The sequence below is a fragment of the Hippopotamus amphibius genome, chromosome 9 (assembly GCF_030028045.1).
Source record: "Hippopotamus amphibius kiboko isolate mHipAmp2 chromosome 9, mHipAmp2.hap2, whole genome shotgun sequence".
NCBI lineage: Eukaryota > Metazoa > Chordata > Mammalia > Artiodactyla > Hippopotamidae > Hippopotamus > Hippopotamus amphibius.
The window spans coordinates 4588608-4605472 of NC_080194.1; the positions used below are offsets into that span (position 1 = coordinate 4588608).

General features: G+C 39.6%; 1 protein-coding gene across 7 annotated transcripts in view; it reads right to left on the bottom strand.

Annotated features, from left to right (window-relative positions):
* The window catches only part of TTC17 (tetratricopeptide repeat domain 17), a 134696-nt gene that overhangs the window by 66660 nt on the left and 51171 nt on the right, over window positions 1-16865 (bottom strand). For all 7 annotated transcript variants that reach the window (XR_009047438.1, XM_057695006.1, XM_057695005.1 and 4 more), the window contains exon 16: window positions 9891-10077. Coding sequence is in view for 6 of the 7 variants with exons in the window: in XM_057695006.1 (XP_057550989.1) it covers window positions 9891-10077 (187 nt within the window). In the remaining variant the exon portion in view is untranslated. The remainder of the gene's footprint in view (window positions 1-9890; window positions 10078-16865) is intronic.

Consider the following 16865-nt stretch of genomic DNA (forward strand, 5'->3'; position numbering starts at 1 on the left):
TAAGAAGTTCATGGTTTCGATAGAGGTGTCTGCTTCTTTCAAGTTTCAGCTTTTCAAAGCTGGAACTCAGCAAAGCAACCATCAATAAATAGGATTATTGTGGAAAGAAGTAACGCAAAAGCATTGTCAAAGAAAAATTTAATACTGAAATTAGTTCATAAGAGAACCAATTATTATTAATATTATTAATTATTATTATTATCAGTGAATTTTTAAACCTAGAAAATGCTATAGCATACATGTCCATTAGGGGTAATGGTATTTATTTAGGAGTTAGCAGACACTGGATTCTTTTCTAAACTAATTAATTACAATATAAAAAGGGCTAATGTTTTGTCTTTAATTAAAAAAAAAAAAAATGACCTCTCTCTGAAATAAATAAAAATGGTATTCCCTCTTCCCAAGTCAAATTATTTTCTTTTACTGTTATTATATTGGATACTACAATTTTGAGAAAGATTTCTTTCAAGTTAATAGTTTCCTAGGCTAGTTGAGAGTATGTTCTGGGGGAAAAAAGCTGAAGACAACTGAATTTCCTTTCTTGACATCAGTGACATACAGTAACATGAAACTAAAATACTAAGCAAAAGCATGTAAAACAAATGCTAAAGAAAGGCTTTTAGAAAAGGATCACTACATACATACAAAACCTCTCTTCCCAGTAACAGAAAAGAATCAAGAGAGGTGAGGGAGCTGCTAGTAAGTAAAGAAAAGAAGAAATTCTATTAATATAAACAGCTCACTGAAAAAAGTAAAATCCTGTTTATAAGGTTGTCCTTAGGTAATCTACAAAATTTTAAAGACCACAACATATTTTGTAGTATTATGTAAGAAGATAAAGATCCTTAACCTTTAGAGTTGTATCTTGTATTCATTATGAATTTCTAATGGTTTACTTTTACCTAACACCTACTCTGTGATAATAATCTCATTTAATCCTTCTAAAAAGTATACGAGGCGGGGTCAAGGCGGCGGCATGGGAAGACGCGGAGATGGCGTCTCCCCACAAATAGACAGGTTGCCGGACGCCGCTGGGGGACCGGGGGGCCCAAGCAGACCGCAGCAACCCCGGAGCAACCGGGTAGGACCTGGGGGAAGTCAGGGGGGCGGGGAAAGGGAAGCTGGACAAGACCGGCGCCCCTGGGGGGTGGCTGGGTGAGGGGGGAGGTTCCCGCCTGGAGGGATCGTTGGGGGCTGGGGAGATCCGAAACCGCAACTGGGTTTCTCCCGCCCAGGAAGCCAAGAGGCCTCCTGAGCTCCCTGGCTTGGGGGCCTGCTGGGCTCCCCAGTGGGGTCCTCCACCCTCCAAGGCCCCCTCCGAGCTGCCTGGGTCCTGGGGGCGTGGGAGGGAGGGAGGAGGGGTGAGGAGGTGAAGAGGCGGACAGGTGGGGGTGGGGGCTTTTAGACTGGGGGACGGGGAGGTGAGAGAGGGGTTCGCCTGCCCTCTTGGCCAGGGACGGCGACTGGGGTCCCGGGCCTGGTCCTTCACTCTCCGGGACCCCCTCCAGCACGAGGATCCTGGGGGCGTGGGGGGGAGGGGGGTGGGGGAGGGGGGGGAGAGAGAGGCAGACAGTGGGGATGGGAGGGGATCTCTCCAGGTCAGAAGAATAGGGGAGGCACCACCGGGTTTTTCTAGGCAGGTCCTCCACCTTCCAAGGCTACTCCAGGCCATTGCTCCTAGAAGTACAGGAGGGAAGCGGTGGGGGGAAAAGAAGAGAGGGGGAAGGGGGCAGGGACCCTCTCGGATCACAGGATCGGGGGAGGAGCAGAAGGCATTTCTGCTGCCCACTGGCCTGGGAAGCCTGCTGGGCTCCCGGGTCTGGTCTCCAACTCTCCAGGGTCCCCTCCCACATGCGTGGGGATGTTGGACCATGGCAGGGGAAGAGGAAGAGAGGCAGACTGGTGGTGAGATGTTCCAGGAGCAGAGGACCAGGGGAGGTGCGGAGGACCTTTCCCCTGCCCACCTGGGCCCGGCAGGCCTGCTGGGCTCCCAAGTCTGGTCCCTCGGTCTCTCCAGCTGATTGGGTCATACAGGTGTAGGAGGGAGGGAGGAGAAGAGAAGAGGAAGAGAGGCAGACAGCAGTGGGGGGGACCTTGCAGGACCAGAGAATCAGGGGACATGCTGCAGGAAATCCCCCTACCCACCTGGCACCGGGAAGCCTGTTGCCCCCCCAGGCCTGCTCCTCGGTCCTCCAGGGGCCCCTCTAGGTTTCACTGGTCCTAGGGGTGTAGGAGGAAAGCAGGGCAGAAGAGGAGAGGCGGGCAGGGGAGGGGGCCTTCTGGGACTGGAGGATCAAGTGAGACAGGGAAGGTACTTCCTCTGCCCACTAGCCCTGGGAAGCCTGCTAGGCTCACGGACCTGGTCTTTCACACTCCAGGGCCTCCCCAGCTGCTTGGGACCTAGGAGAGTGGGGGGCTGGGGAGAGGAAGAGAGGTGGACACGGACCCTACGAGACTGGGAGATCTGGGGAAGTGCCGCAGGCATTACCCTAGCCCACGTGGCCCTGGGAAGCCTGTTGGGCGTCAGAGTCTGGTCTCCTGCCTTCCAGTGCCCCCTGCAGCTGTGAGGGTCCTAGGGGAATAGGAGAGAGGGAGTGAGGAAGAAGCAAACCCAAGGGAGAGCGACCCTCCGAGACTGGAGGACTAGGGGAGGTGCCTAGCATTTCTCCCACCAACTCGGGCCCAGGGAGCCCATGGGGTACCTCGACCTGGTCCTTTGCCCCCAGGACCAGAGGCATTCCTGGGCCCCTCTGACTCACTGGGCCTAAGCCCCATTCCCCACCACCCCCAGGTCCTTTTCTAAGCACAGGCCCTGCCCATTGCCTAACCTCTCCCCCCACCCCGCCCTGCCCCTGTCCAAGCCCCACCCCCACAGCCAAGGCCTTTTCTGGCTTTTTTTTTTTTCTTCTATTTTTTCTTTCCACCTCCTCACTTAGGCTATTGCAGTTGTTTTACCTTCCAGTTGTTGCTCTATCTTTTTTTTTAAAATTTTTTCTAACACATCTGTTAGTTTCCTATTACAGTATTTTTTATCTTGCTATTGTTCTGCTGCTCTCCTACTTTTTTTTTCTTTCTTTCTTTCTTTTTTTTTTAATTCTTTTTGTTTTCTGCTCCACACGGCTTGTGGGATCTTGATTCACAAGCCCAGGGTCAGGACTGAGCTCCTGAGGTGGGCACTCTGAGTCCAAAACATTGGATTAACAGGGAAACCCAGTTCCCAGGGAATTTTTGTCAGAGTAAGGTCTCTCAGAGGTTCTCACCTCAACACCAAGACCCAGCTATACTCAACAGCCTACAAACTCCAATGCTTGAAACCTCAGGCCAAACACCCAGTGGGACAGGAACACAATCCCACCCATCCAAAGTGGGGGGAAGATGAGATGACAAAAAAATATGTCACAGATGAAGGAACAAGGTAAAAATACACAAAACCAAATAAATGAAGAGGAAATAGGAAAATTGCCTGAAAAAGAATTCAGAGTAATGGTAGTAAAGACGATCCAAAATCTTGATAACAAAATAGAGAAAATACAAGAAACAGTTAATAAGGACTCAGAAGAACTAAAGAGCAAACAAACAGTAATAGATAACAAAATAACTGAAATTAAAAATACTCTAGATGGTATAAACAGTAGAATAACTGAGGCAGAAGAACGAATAAGTGAGTTGGAAGATAGAATGGGGGGAAATAACTGCCACAGAGCAGGAAAAAGAAAAAAGAATAAAAAGAATGGAAGACAGTCTCAGAGACCTTGGTGACAACATTAAGCACACCAACATTCAAATCATAGGCATCCCAGAAGAAGAAGAAAAAAGGAAAGGGTCTGAGAAAATATTTGAAGAGGTTATAGTGGAAAACTTCCCCAACATGGGAAAGGAAAGAATTAACCAAGTCCAAGAAGCACAGAGAGTCCCATAGAGAATAAACCCAAGCAGAAATACACTGAGGCACATATTAATCAAACTAAAGAAAATTAAACACAAAGAAAAAATATTAAAAGCAGCAAGAGAAAAGCAACAAATAACATATAAGGGAAAACCCATAAGGATAACAGCTGACCTTTCTGCAGAAACTCTGCAGGCCAGAAGGGAGTGGCAGGATATATTGAAAGTCCTGAGAGAGAAAAACCTACAGCCAAGAATACTCTACCCACCAAGAATCTCATTCAGATTCGATGGAGAAATCAAAAGCTTTACAGATAAGCAAAAGTTAAGAGAATTCAGCACCACCAAACCAGCCTTACAACAATTGCTAAAGGAACTTCTCTAAGCAGGAAACACAAGAGAAGGAAAAGACCTACAAAAACAAACCCAAAACAATTAAGAAAATGGTAATAGGAGCATACATGTCAATAATCACCTTAAATGTAAATGAATTAAATGCTCCAACCAAAAGACACAGATTGGTTGAATGGATACAAAAACAAGACTCTTACATATGCTGCGTACAAGAAACCCACTTCAGACCAAGGGACACATATAGACTGAAAGTAAGGGGATGGAAAAACATATTCCATGCAAATGGAAGTCAACAGAAAGCTGGAGTAGCAATACTCATATCAGACAAATTAGACTTGAAAGTAAAGACTATTACAAGAGGCAAGGAAGGACACTACATAATGATCAAGGGATCAATCCAAGAAGAAGATATAACAGTTGTAAATATCTATGCACCCAACAGAGGAGCACCTCAATACATAAGGCAAATGCTAACAGCCATAAAAGGGGAAATCAACAGGAACACAATAATAGGAGACTTTAACACCCCACTTACATCAATGGACAGATCATCCACACAGAAAATAAATAAGGACACACAGGCTTTAAATGACACATTAGACCATCTCAACTTAACTGATATTTATAGGACATTCCATCCAAAAACGACAGAATACACTCTCTTCTCAAGTGCACACGGAACATTCTCCAGGATAGATCACATCTTCGGTCACAAATCAAGCCTCGGTAAATTCAAAAAAACTGAAATCGTATCAAGCATTTTCTCTGACCATAACACCATGAGACTAGGTATCAATTACCAGAAAAAAACTGTAAAAAATACAAACGTGAACACTAAACAATACGCTATTAAACAACCAAGAAATCACTAAAGAAATCAAAGAGGAAATAAAAAAATACCTAGAAACAAATGACAATGAAAACACAACAACCCAAAACCTACAGGACACAGCAAAAGTAGTTCTAAGAGGGAAGTTTATAGCAACACAGTCCTACCTCAAGAAACAAGAAAAATATCGAATAAACAACCTAACCTTATACCTAAAACAATTAGACAAAGAAGCACAAAAAAACCCCAAAGTGAGCAGAAGGAAAGAAATCATAAAGATCAGATCAGAAATAAATGAAAAAGAAATGAAGGAAACAATAGCAAAGATCAATGAAACTAAAAGCTGGTTCTTTGAGAAAATAAAATTGATAAACCATTAGCCAAACTTATCAGGAAAAAAAGGGAGAAGATGCAAATCAAAAGAATTAGAAATGAAAAAAGGAGAAGTAACTGACACCACAGAAATACAAAAGGTCATGGGAGACTACTACAAGCAACTATATGCCAATAAACTGGATAACTTGGAAGAAATTAAATTCTTAGAAAAGCATAATCCTCCAAGACTGAACCAGGAAGAAATAGAAAATATCAACAGACCAATCACAAGTACGGAAATTGAGGCTGTGATTAAAAATCTCTCAACAAACAAAAGCCCAGGGCCAGATGGATTCACAGGCGAATTCTATCAAACATTTAGAGAAAAGCTAACACCTATCCTTCTCAAACTCCTCCAAAATATAGCAGAAGGAGGAACACTCCCAAACTCATTCCACGAGGCCACCATCACCCTGATACCAAAACCAGGCAAAGATGTCACAAAAAAAGAAAATTACAGGCCAATACAACTGATGAATATACATGCAAAAATCCTCAACAAAATACTAGCTAACAGAATCCAACAGCACATTAAAAAGATTATACACCATGATCAAGTGGGGTTTATCCCTGGGATGCAAGGATTCTTCAATATATGCAAATCAATCAATGTGATACATCATATCAACAAATTGAAGGATAAAAACCATATGATCATCTCAATAGACGCAGAAAAAGCTTTTGACAAAATTCAACATCCATTTATGAAAAAAACTCTCCAAAAAATGGGCATAGGAGGAAATTACCTCAACATAATAAAAGCCATATATGACAAACCAACAGCCAGCATCATTCTAAATGGTGAAAAACTGAAAGCATTCCCTCTAAGAACAGGAACAAGACAAGGGTGTCCACTCTCACCATTATTATTCAATATAGTTTTGGAAGTTTTAGCCACAGCAATCTGAGAAGAAAATGAAATAAAAGGAAGCCAAATTGGAAAAGAAGTAAAATTGTCACTCTTCGCAGATGACATGATATTATACATAGAAAACCCTAAAGATTCTACCAGAAAACTGCTAGCACTAATTGATGAATTTAGTAAAGTAGCAGGATACAAAATTAATGCACAGAAATCTTTTGCATTCCTATACACTAACAACAAAAGAGCAGAAAGAGAAATTAAGGAAACTCTCCCATTTACCATTGCAACAATAAAATACCTAGAAATAAACCTGCCTAAAGAGGCAAAAGACCTGTATGCAGAAAACTATAAGACACTGATGAAAGAAATCTAAGACAATACAAACAGATGGAGAGACATACCATGTTCTTGGATTGGAAGAATCAATATTGTGAAAATGACTATCTTACCCAAAGCAATTTACAGATTTAAAACAATCCCTATCAAATTACCAATGGCATTTTTCACAGAACTAAAACAGGAAATCTTACAAACGCAAAAGACCCCAAATAGCCAAAGCAATCTTGAGAAGGAAAGACGGAGTTGGTGGAATTAGGCTTCCTGACTTCAAACTACACTACAAGGCCACAGTGATCAAGACAGTATGGTACTGGCACAAAAACAGAAATGTAGATCGATGGAACAGAATAGAGAACCCAGAGGTAAACCCAAACACATATGGACACCTTATCTTTGAAAAAGCAGGCAAGACTATACCATGGAAAAAAGACAGCCTCTTCAATAAGTGCTGCTGGGAAAATTGGACAGCTACATGGAAAAGAATGAAATTAGAACACTTCCTAACACCAGACACAAAAATAAACTCCAAATGGATTAAAGACCTAAATGTAAGGCCAGACACTATAAAACTCCTCGAGGAAAACATAGGCAGAACACTCTATGACATATATCAAAGCAAGATCCTTTTTGACCCACCTCCTAGAATCATGGAAATAAAATCAAGAATAAACAAATGGGACCTAACGAAACTGAAAAGCTTTTGCACAGTGAAAGGAACCATAAACAAGACAAGACGGCAGCCCTCAGAATGGGAGAAAATACTTGCCAATAAAGCAACAGACAAAGGATTAATCTCCAAAATATACAAGCAGCTCATGCAGCTTCATACCAAAAAAGCAAATAACCCAGCCCACAAATGGGCAGAAGACCTAAATAGACATTTCTCCAAAGAAGACATATAGATGGCCAACAAACACATGAAAAGATGCTCAACAGCACTCATCATCAGAGAAATGCAAGTCAAAGCCACAATGAGGTATCACCTGACATCGGTCAGAATGGCCATCATCACAAAATCTAGAAACAGTAAATGCTGGAGAGGGTGTGGAGAAAAGGGAACTCTCCTGCACTGTTGGTGGGAATGTAAGTTGGTCCAGCCACTGTGGAAAACAATTTGGAGGTTCCTTAAAAAACTACAAATAGAACTACCATATGACCCAGTAATCCTACTACTGGGCATATACCCAGAGAAAACCATAATCCAGAAAGAAACATGTACCGTAATGTTCATTGCAGCATTATTTACAATAGCCAGGACATGGAAGCAACCTAAATGCCCATCAACAGATGAATGGATAAAGAAGATGTGGCACATATATACAATGGAATATTACTCAGCTATAAAAAGGAATGAAATTGAACTATATGTGATGAGGTGGATAGACCTAGAGACTATCATACAGAGCTAAGTAAGCCAGAAAGAGAAAAACAAATACCGTCTGCTAACTCATATGTATGGAATCTGAAGAAATGGTATTGATGAACCCAGTGACAGGGCAAGAGTGGAGATGCAGATGTAGAGAATGGACTTAGGACATGGGGCTGGGGTGGGGTTGGGGGCGAAAGGGAAGCTGGGATGAAGTGAGAGAGTAGCATAGACATACATACATTACCAACTGTAAAACAGATAGCTAGTGGTAAGTTGCTGTATAACAAAGGGAGATCAGCTCGATGATGGGTGATGCTTTAGGGGGCCAGGACAGGGAGGGTGGGAAGGGGGCGCAGGAGGGAGCAGATATGGGGATACATGTATACATACAGCTGATTCACTTTGGTGTATCTCAAAAACTGGTACAAGAGTGTAAAGCAATTATATTCCAATAAAGAGCTTTAAAAAAAAAAGCATATGCGATTTTACTGTCTTTCATTTTATAGATTAGGATACAAACTACTGGGAACAGAAAGACAGTAATGGCAGAGCCAGGGCTCAAACATGAATCTGTGTGACCTAGCACTAGCCACTCCACTATACTGTCTTGCTAAAACACTGTCTTAGGCCTTCAGCATTCACGTATGAATTCTAGTTCAGATGGTGCTCAACAATGATCTACAACTGAGCTATGGAGTTATGTTGCTGAGAGATTTTTTGTTTCTTCACTAAAAAACTGGGCTCTGATATGTAAAATGACGTACTGTCTTCCATTAAAATCTTAAGGCAAGCTGGTATAGTAAATCAGGAAAATCAGTTTGGGTGCCAAATCTAGCAATTATTGATGTCTTTTAGACAAGTCACTTAATGAAGTGTGTGTCAGGTTCTTGTTGGTTGTTTTTTTTAAAATATCTTAAGTGAAGGAGCAGGACTAGTCCTCTGGCTGAATATTATAAACTAATTTGAATGTTAACAGAGTAGCTATTGTGTGCTCTACAAAAGCAAGGTACTTAGGATCCACACATATATAAACTGTACCACTCATAATTCAAGTTAAACTCATTTTTCCCCAGTGAAGGTTAAACAGGTAAATAATCAAATATTATAGAACTACTATATTCAATATCCCACGATAAGCCATACATGGAAAAGAATATAAAAAAAGAATGTGTATATATGCATAACTGAATCACTTTGCTGCACAACAGAAATCAATACAACGTTGTCAATCAACTACACTTCAATAAAAAAAATGAAGAAAAAAAATATGGAACTCTTAGAAAGGGAGTTCTAATTGATAAATTTACAATAGTTTAGATACTAACTCAAATACCTCTGACCCAGGTGGATACACTTCTGCATGTATGTGTGTATGCGTGGTGGCTGTGGGAGGAAGTGGGAGAATGCAAAGCAGATACCACTTCATGCCAGGCAACTATTTTAAAGGTGCAGCAAGGATCCGTGTCACCTTCACTTAAAGACAAGGGGCTGTATTTCAGCGAATGAGGATAGAAACACTGCTTCAAATCTCATTACACAGTTTGAATTCATGGCGGAAAAGAATATCTTTTACCATAAATATCAGTTGCAAAACATCAGAGATTTGGAGGAGACAAAAAAACCTCACAGCTTATCAATCCCAGTTGAATATAATCAGCCTTTCTAAACTAGGGTTCTGGAAGAGAATTAAGCCTAAGGGCCCCAAGGCATCTATATAGTAAGTTATGAATTAATTTCTTTCCTATGTATCTAGAATTATGCTAGTTATGTAAAAGCCCTCGAAAAAATTAAGAAATTCATTTTCTGTGTTGTGTTGATCAAAACAGGAATCCTGATTGAACTCATTACTTTACCAGCTTTTAACAGCTGCTTACCACTGCAAACAGAAGAGGTGATGTTGTACAGAAAAGGATAAAACTGCATACAGCGAATCAACTTCAGGCTGTTTTCACACTCTGGGCATTTGGTAGTTAATTTCAAAGCCTGTCTAAAGGCCTCAAGTGCCCCACTGATATTCTTCAGAGCAAGGTAAGCATTTCCCAGGCTCAAAAAGGTCAGGGGCTGAAAAGAAAAAAAAATAAACAAAACAATGAGCAAAAATGTTAATGAATTAATATTTTCCAAGAGTTACAAAAATTTTACAGTATATGCCTTTTGGCTATTTTTTAGGTTACCCCATAAAAGTTTCCCCAACTGTCCATTTTATTTACATCAGCTAAACTGTCTGACATAAATTTATTCTTTACCTTCTTACTAAGATAAAAAATACATAAAGTGTGAAATGTACACGTCTTAAGTATACAGCTCAACAAATTTTTATATATGTATATACCCCTGTAACCACCACTCATCTAAAGATACAAAACATCTAGAACATTTCTAAGCACCTCAAGTGGTTCCCTTGGGCAACCCAACTGCAGCTCCAGAGGTAACCACTGATGTGATGTTGTGATGACAACCACAGATTAGCTCTGCCTGTTCTTGAACTTCATATAAATCAAACAGCATGTTCTCTTATTTGTATAATATGTACCCTTTTGTAGCTTCTTTCACACAATACAACATCTAATATTCAAGAATGGATGTTTTTTGTGTACTTGTTCATTCCTTTTTTTTTTTAATAAATATATTTATTTATTTATTTTATTGGCTGTGTTGGGTCTTTTTTTGCTGTGCACGGGCTTTCTTTAGTTGCGGTGAGTGGGGGCTACTCTTCGTTATGGTGCTCGGGCTCCTCATTGCCGTGGCTCCTCATTGCTGTGGGCTCTAGGCACGTGGACTTCAGTAGTTGCAGCACATGGGCTCAATAATTGTGGCTCACGGGCTCTAAAGCACAGGCTCAATAGTTGTGGGGCACAGGCTTAGTTGCTCCATGGCATGTGGGATCTTCCTGGAGCAGGGCTCAAACCCGTGTCCCCTGCATTGGCAGGCGGATTCTTAACTACTGCGCCACCTAGGAAGCCCTTGTTCATTCCTTTTTTTAAAAAAATTAGTGTGTAATGTTTATATGCCAGAGTTTGTTCATCCATTCTCCTACTGATAGGCAGTTTTTGGATTGTTTGCAGTTTGGGGCTATTACAAATAAAGCTACTATGAACATTCCTGTAAATGTCTTTTGGTAGACATATGTACTCATTTTCCTTGGGTATACACTTAGTAACGGTTCTTAAGGTAGGCACACATTTAGTTTTAAGAGATACAACCAAATAGTTTCCCAGTGGACATATAGACGTACACTCCTACCAGCAACTGTGAGAATTCACTGACTTGGAATTATCAGTTTTCTAAATTTAGCTATTTTAGTGAGATGCTTCAGTGGCATCTCACTGTGATTTGAATGCATTTCCTTGATTAGTAATAATGTTGAATATTTTTTCATGTGATTATTGGCCATTTGGGTACCCTTATTTCTAAAGTGCTGCTGTTTTCCCCATTAAAAAAAATTGGGCTGTCTTTTTCTAATTGATTTAAAGGAGTTCTTTATATATATACTAGACATGAGACCTTTGCTGGAAATATTTACTGCAAATATCTTCTCCAAGTCTGTCGTTTGCCTTTTTATCCTCTTAACGGTATCTTCTGATAAACAGAAATTCTGAATTTTAATGAAGTTCAGTTATATATTTTTTCTTTTATAGTTAGTGCTTTTGGAAATCTTTGCCGGCTATAAGGTAATGAAGACTCTCTCCTACATTTTCATCAAGAAACTTTATCTTTAGTAAAACTTATAAAAAAACCTTTAGTTTTATCTTCCACATTTTGGTACATGATCCACCTCAAATTAATCTTGTATATGATATGAGGTAGGAGTCAAGGTACATTTCTCTTTCCATAGGGGATATCCAAGTACTCCATTACTACCTACTGGAAAACCAAAAGCTCCCTCCACACACTGAACTACAGGTGTGCCTTCATCATACATCAGGTGACCATATACGCAGGGGCCCACTTCTAATTTCTCTATTGTGTTCTACTGATATATTTGAGTATCCTTATGCCAATACCATACTGATTTAATTACAGTAAGTCTTGAAATCTGGTAATGTAAACCTTCCAACTCTTTTTTTTTTTTTTTCCTCTCTAATTTTTGGGCTATTCTAGGTCCATTTTTATGTAGATTTTTGAATCTATTTATCAATTTACACACACATATACATGCAACTGCTGGGTGTTTGGGATCGAATTGAATCTATATATCAATTTGAAGAGAACTTACATCTTAACAATATTGAATCTTCTAATCCATGAACATGATGTATATCACCATTTATTTAGGTTTTCTTTCTCTTAGCAATGTTTTGTAATCACGATAGAAATCTTGTGCATCTTCCTTTAGATTTACTTCTAGATATCTGATTTTTTTGATGCTATTGTAAATAGTCTTACAAGTCTATTTTCCAATTGTTTGTTGAGACTTTGTTTTTATAAGCAGCCCGAAGTATTCAGTTTAGGTTATTTTAGCGGAAATATACCCATTCTTCGTATTTGCTGCATAGAAACCATTTATTTTACAATTATTTTATCATTAAAAATATTTTAAAAGATCTAAGAATGTTTTATTCTCAAATTGCACAGTATTTCCCCATGTAAAGCAACACCTATAATTTATCAGCTACTTGCTTTTGATTCATGCTAAGTCATCAGAAATATCTCACTATAACCAAGCCAAGGTGTACAAAATATTCTAGATTAAAGAGGCCTAATCTAAGCAGGGCTCGGGTTACATTTAAAGTATTACTTAGTGGTTCACACTAAGATATAAAATTAAATTTCATACACAGATTTCAAAAATGTCTTTATATTTTCCATAAGGAAACAAAATATCATGATTATCCCTATGACTTGAATGATAGTTGTGGAAATATCTTGTTTGAGATGAACTGGTTAGCATTTTGGGAAAAAAAGAATAATTTTCATGAATTCATTCAGAAAATTATTACTGAGTGAGTGTCTACTATGTTCCAGATACTAGTTTTGACACTGGGGATACAGCAGAAAATAAGAAAGATAAATCTCTGCCTTAGTGGATCTTATGGTCTCGGGCCCCACAATTGTGGGAATGTCACACAACTGTGAGTAAACTGTGATGAAGTACAGCAGGGAAGAGACATAAGTAGTACTGAGAGTAGGGAAGAAAGTGCCATTTCAAATAGAGTAGTAAGGGAAAGACTCACTGAGAAGTCAGTATTTGTAAAAGATTTTACGGCGATGAGGAGCAAGCTATGAAGAATCTTCATGGGATGAAGCATTCCTAACAGACAGAATAGAAAATGCAAAGGTCCTGAGGAGGGAGCACGGCTAGCACGTTCAGGGAACTGCAAGCAGGCAAGTGAGGCTAGAAGAGAATGACCAAAGGAACGATCTCGTGCAGAAAAGGTCCAAAAAGTAACAAGGTCACGTAGGACCTTCTACGCCATTATAAATTCTTGTCTCTTACTGTGAGTTACATGGAGAGTCACTGCGGAGATCTGAACAGACAAATAACAACATATGACTTTCAAAAAAAATTACTAACGTTGTTTATTGTATTTTTCCAACGTAGAAGGTAATTTTTCAATTCTAGCTATCGGATGGAGAGAATATAAGGTGAAAAGAGAGAGGAAGTGGCTCCCTTTGAGCAATACTCAACAGTTCCCTAAAGCTGAGGAAGAGCAAATAAGCATGGCATCTGTTGAGCACTACTGGAGTTGTATTTATTCACCATGAAATTCCTTTTACTTTTTCTTTTTCTTGGCAGTGCTGCGCAGCATGCAGCATCTTAGTTCCCTGACCAGGGATCAAACCCGTGCTCCCTGCAGTGAAAGTGCAGGGTCTTCACCACTGGACTGCCTTAATCACTTGACTGCCCGACAACATCTGACTTTTAATAAGAATTTCATTGACTGTTTATTGTGAATAGAGTGCAGGGGGACAAAAGCAAAAAGCCAAGAAGCTGGTTAGGAGGCTACCAAGGTAATGTAGATAAAAGACAATGATGGTTTGGATAAGACAGCAGTGGAGATGATGATAAACAGTGACATTCTGGGTATACTTTAAAAACAGAATTGGAACACACATGTCAATAATCACCTTAAATGTAAATGGATTAAATGCTCCAACCAAAAGACACAGACTGGCTGAATGGATACAAAAACAAGACCCTTCTATATGCTGCCTACAAGAAACCCACTTCAGACCAAGGGATACATATAGACTGAAAGTAAAGGGATGGAAAAAGATATTCCATGCAAATGGAAGTCAAAAGAAAGCTGGAGTAGCAATACTCATATCAGACAAATTAGACTTGAAAGTAAAGACGATTAAAAGAGACAAGGAAGGGCACTACATAATGATCAAGGGATCCATTCAAGAAGAACATATCACAATGGTAAATATCTATGCCCCTAATATAGGAGAACCTCAATATATAAGGCAAATGCTAACAGCTATAAAAGGGGACATCGACAGTAACACAATAATAGTGGGAGACTTGAACACCCCACTTACATCAATGGACAGATCATCCAAACAGAAAATAAATAAAGACACACAAGCTTTAAAAGACACATTAGACCATCTTGACTTAATTGATATTTATAGGACATTCCATCCAAAAACGACAGACTACACGTTCTTCTCAAGTGCACATGGAACATTTTCCAGGATAGATCACATCTTGGGTCACAAATCAAACCTCGGCAAATTCAAGAAAATTGAAATCATATCAAGCATCTTCTCAGACCACAACACCATGAGACTAGATATCAATTACAGGAAAAAAACTGCAAAAAATACAAACACATGGAGGCTAAACAATTCACTCTTAAACAACCAAGGAATCACTAAAGAAATCAAAGAGGAAATCAAAAAATATCTAGAAACAAATGACAATGAAAACACAACAACCCAAAACCTATGGGATGCAGCAAAAGCAGTTCTAAGAGGGAAGTTTATAGCAATACACTCCTACCTTAAGAAACAAGAAAATGATCAAATAAACAACCTAACCTTACACCTAAAACAACTAGAGAAAGAAGAACAAAGAAACCCCAAAGTGAGCAGAAGGAAAGAAATCATAAAGATCAGAGCAGAGATAAATGAAAAAGAAAGGAAGGAAACCATAGCAAAAATAAATAAAACTAAAAGCTGGTTCTTTGAGAAGATTAACAAAATTGATAAACCATTAGCCAGACTCATCAAAAAAGAAAGGGAGAAGATGCAAATCAACAGAATTAGAAATGAAAAAGGAGAAGTCACAACGGACACCTCAGAAATACAAAACATCATGAGAGACTACTACAAGCAACTATATGCCAATCAATTGGATAACCTGGAAGAAATGGATACATTCTTAGAAAAATACAATCTTCTAAGACTGAACCAGGAAGAAATAGAAACCATGAACAGACCAATCACAAGTAGGGAAATTGAGGCAGTGATTAAAAATCTCCCAACACACAAAAGCCCAGGACCAGATGGGTTCACGGGCGAATTCTATCAAACATTTCGAGAAGAGCTAACACCTATCCTTCTCAAACTCCTCCAAAATATTGCAGAAGGCGGAACACTCCCAAGCTCATTCTACAAGGCTACCATCACCCTGATACCAAAACCAGGCAAAGATGTCACAAAAAAAGAAAATTGCAGACCAATATCACTGATGAATATGGATGCAAAAATCCTCAATAAAATACTAGCTAACAGAATCCAACAGCACGTTAAAAAGATCATACACCATGATCAAGTGGGGTTTATCCCTGGGATTGCAAGGATTCTTCAATATATGCAAATCAATCAATGTGATACATCATATCAACAAATTGAAGGATAAAAACCATATGATCATCTCAATAGACACAGAAAAAGCTTTTGACAAAATTCAACATCCATTTATGATAAAAGCTCTCCAGAAAATGGGCATAGAAGGAAATTACCTCAACATAATAAAAGCCATATATGAGAAACCAAAAGCCAACATCGTTCTCAATGGGGAAAAACTGAAAGCATTCCCTCTAAGGACAGGAACAAGACAAGGGTGTCCACTCTCACCATTATTATTCAACATAGTTTTGGAAGTTTTAGCCACAGCAATCAGAGAAGAAAAAGAAATAAAAGGAATCCAAATTGGAAAAGAAGAAGTAAAATTCTCACTCTTTGCAGATGACATGATATTATATATAGAAAACCCTAAAGACTCTACCAGAAAACTGCCAGCACTAATTGATGAGTTTAGTAAAGTAGCAGGATACAAAATGAATGCACAGAAATCTCTTGCATTCCAATACACTAACAATGGAAGAGCAGAAAGAGAAATTAAGGAAACTCTCCCATTCACCATTGCAACAAAAAGAATAAAATACCTAGGAGTAAACCTGCCTAAGGAGGCAAAAGATCTGTATGCAGAAAACTTTAAGACATTGATGAAAGAAATCAAAGACGACACAAAGAGATGGAGGGACATACCATGTTCCTGGATTGGAAGAATCAACATCGTGAAAATGACTGTACTACCCAAAGCAATTTACAGATTCAATGCAATCCCGATCAAATTACCAATGGCATTCTTCACAGAACTAGAGCAAGAAATCTTACGATTTGTATGGAAACGCAAAAGACCCCGAATAGCCAAAGCAATCTTGAGAAGGAAAAATGGAGTTGGTGGAATCAGGCTTCCTGACTTCAAACTATACTACAAGGCCATAGTGATCAAGGCAGTATGGTACTGGCACAAAAATAGACAGGAAGATCAATGGAATAGAATAGAGAACTCAGAAGTAAGCCCAAACACATATGGGCACCTTATTTTTGACAAAGGAGGCACGAGTATACAATGGAAAAAAGACAGTCTCTTCAATAAGTGGTGCTGGGAA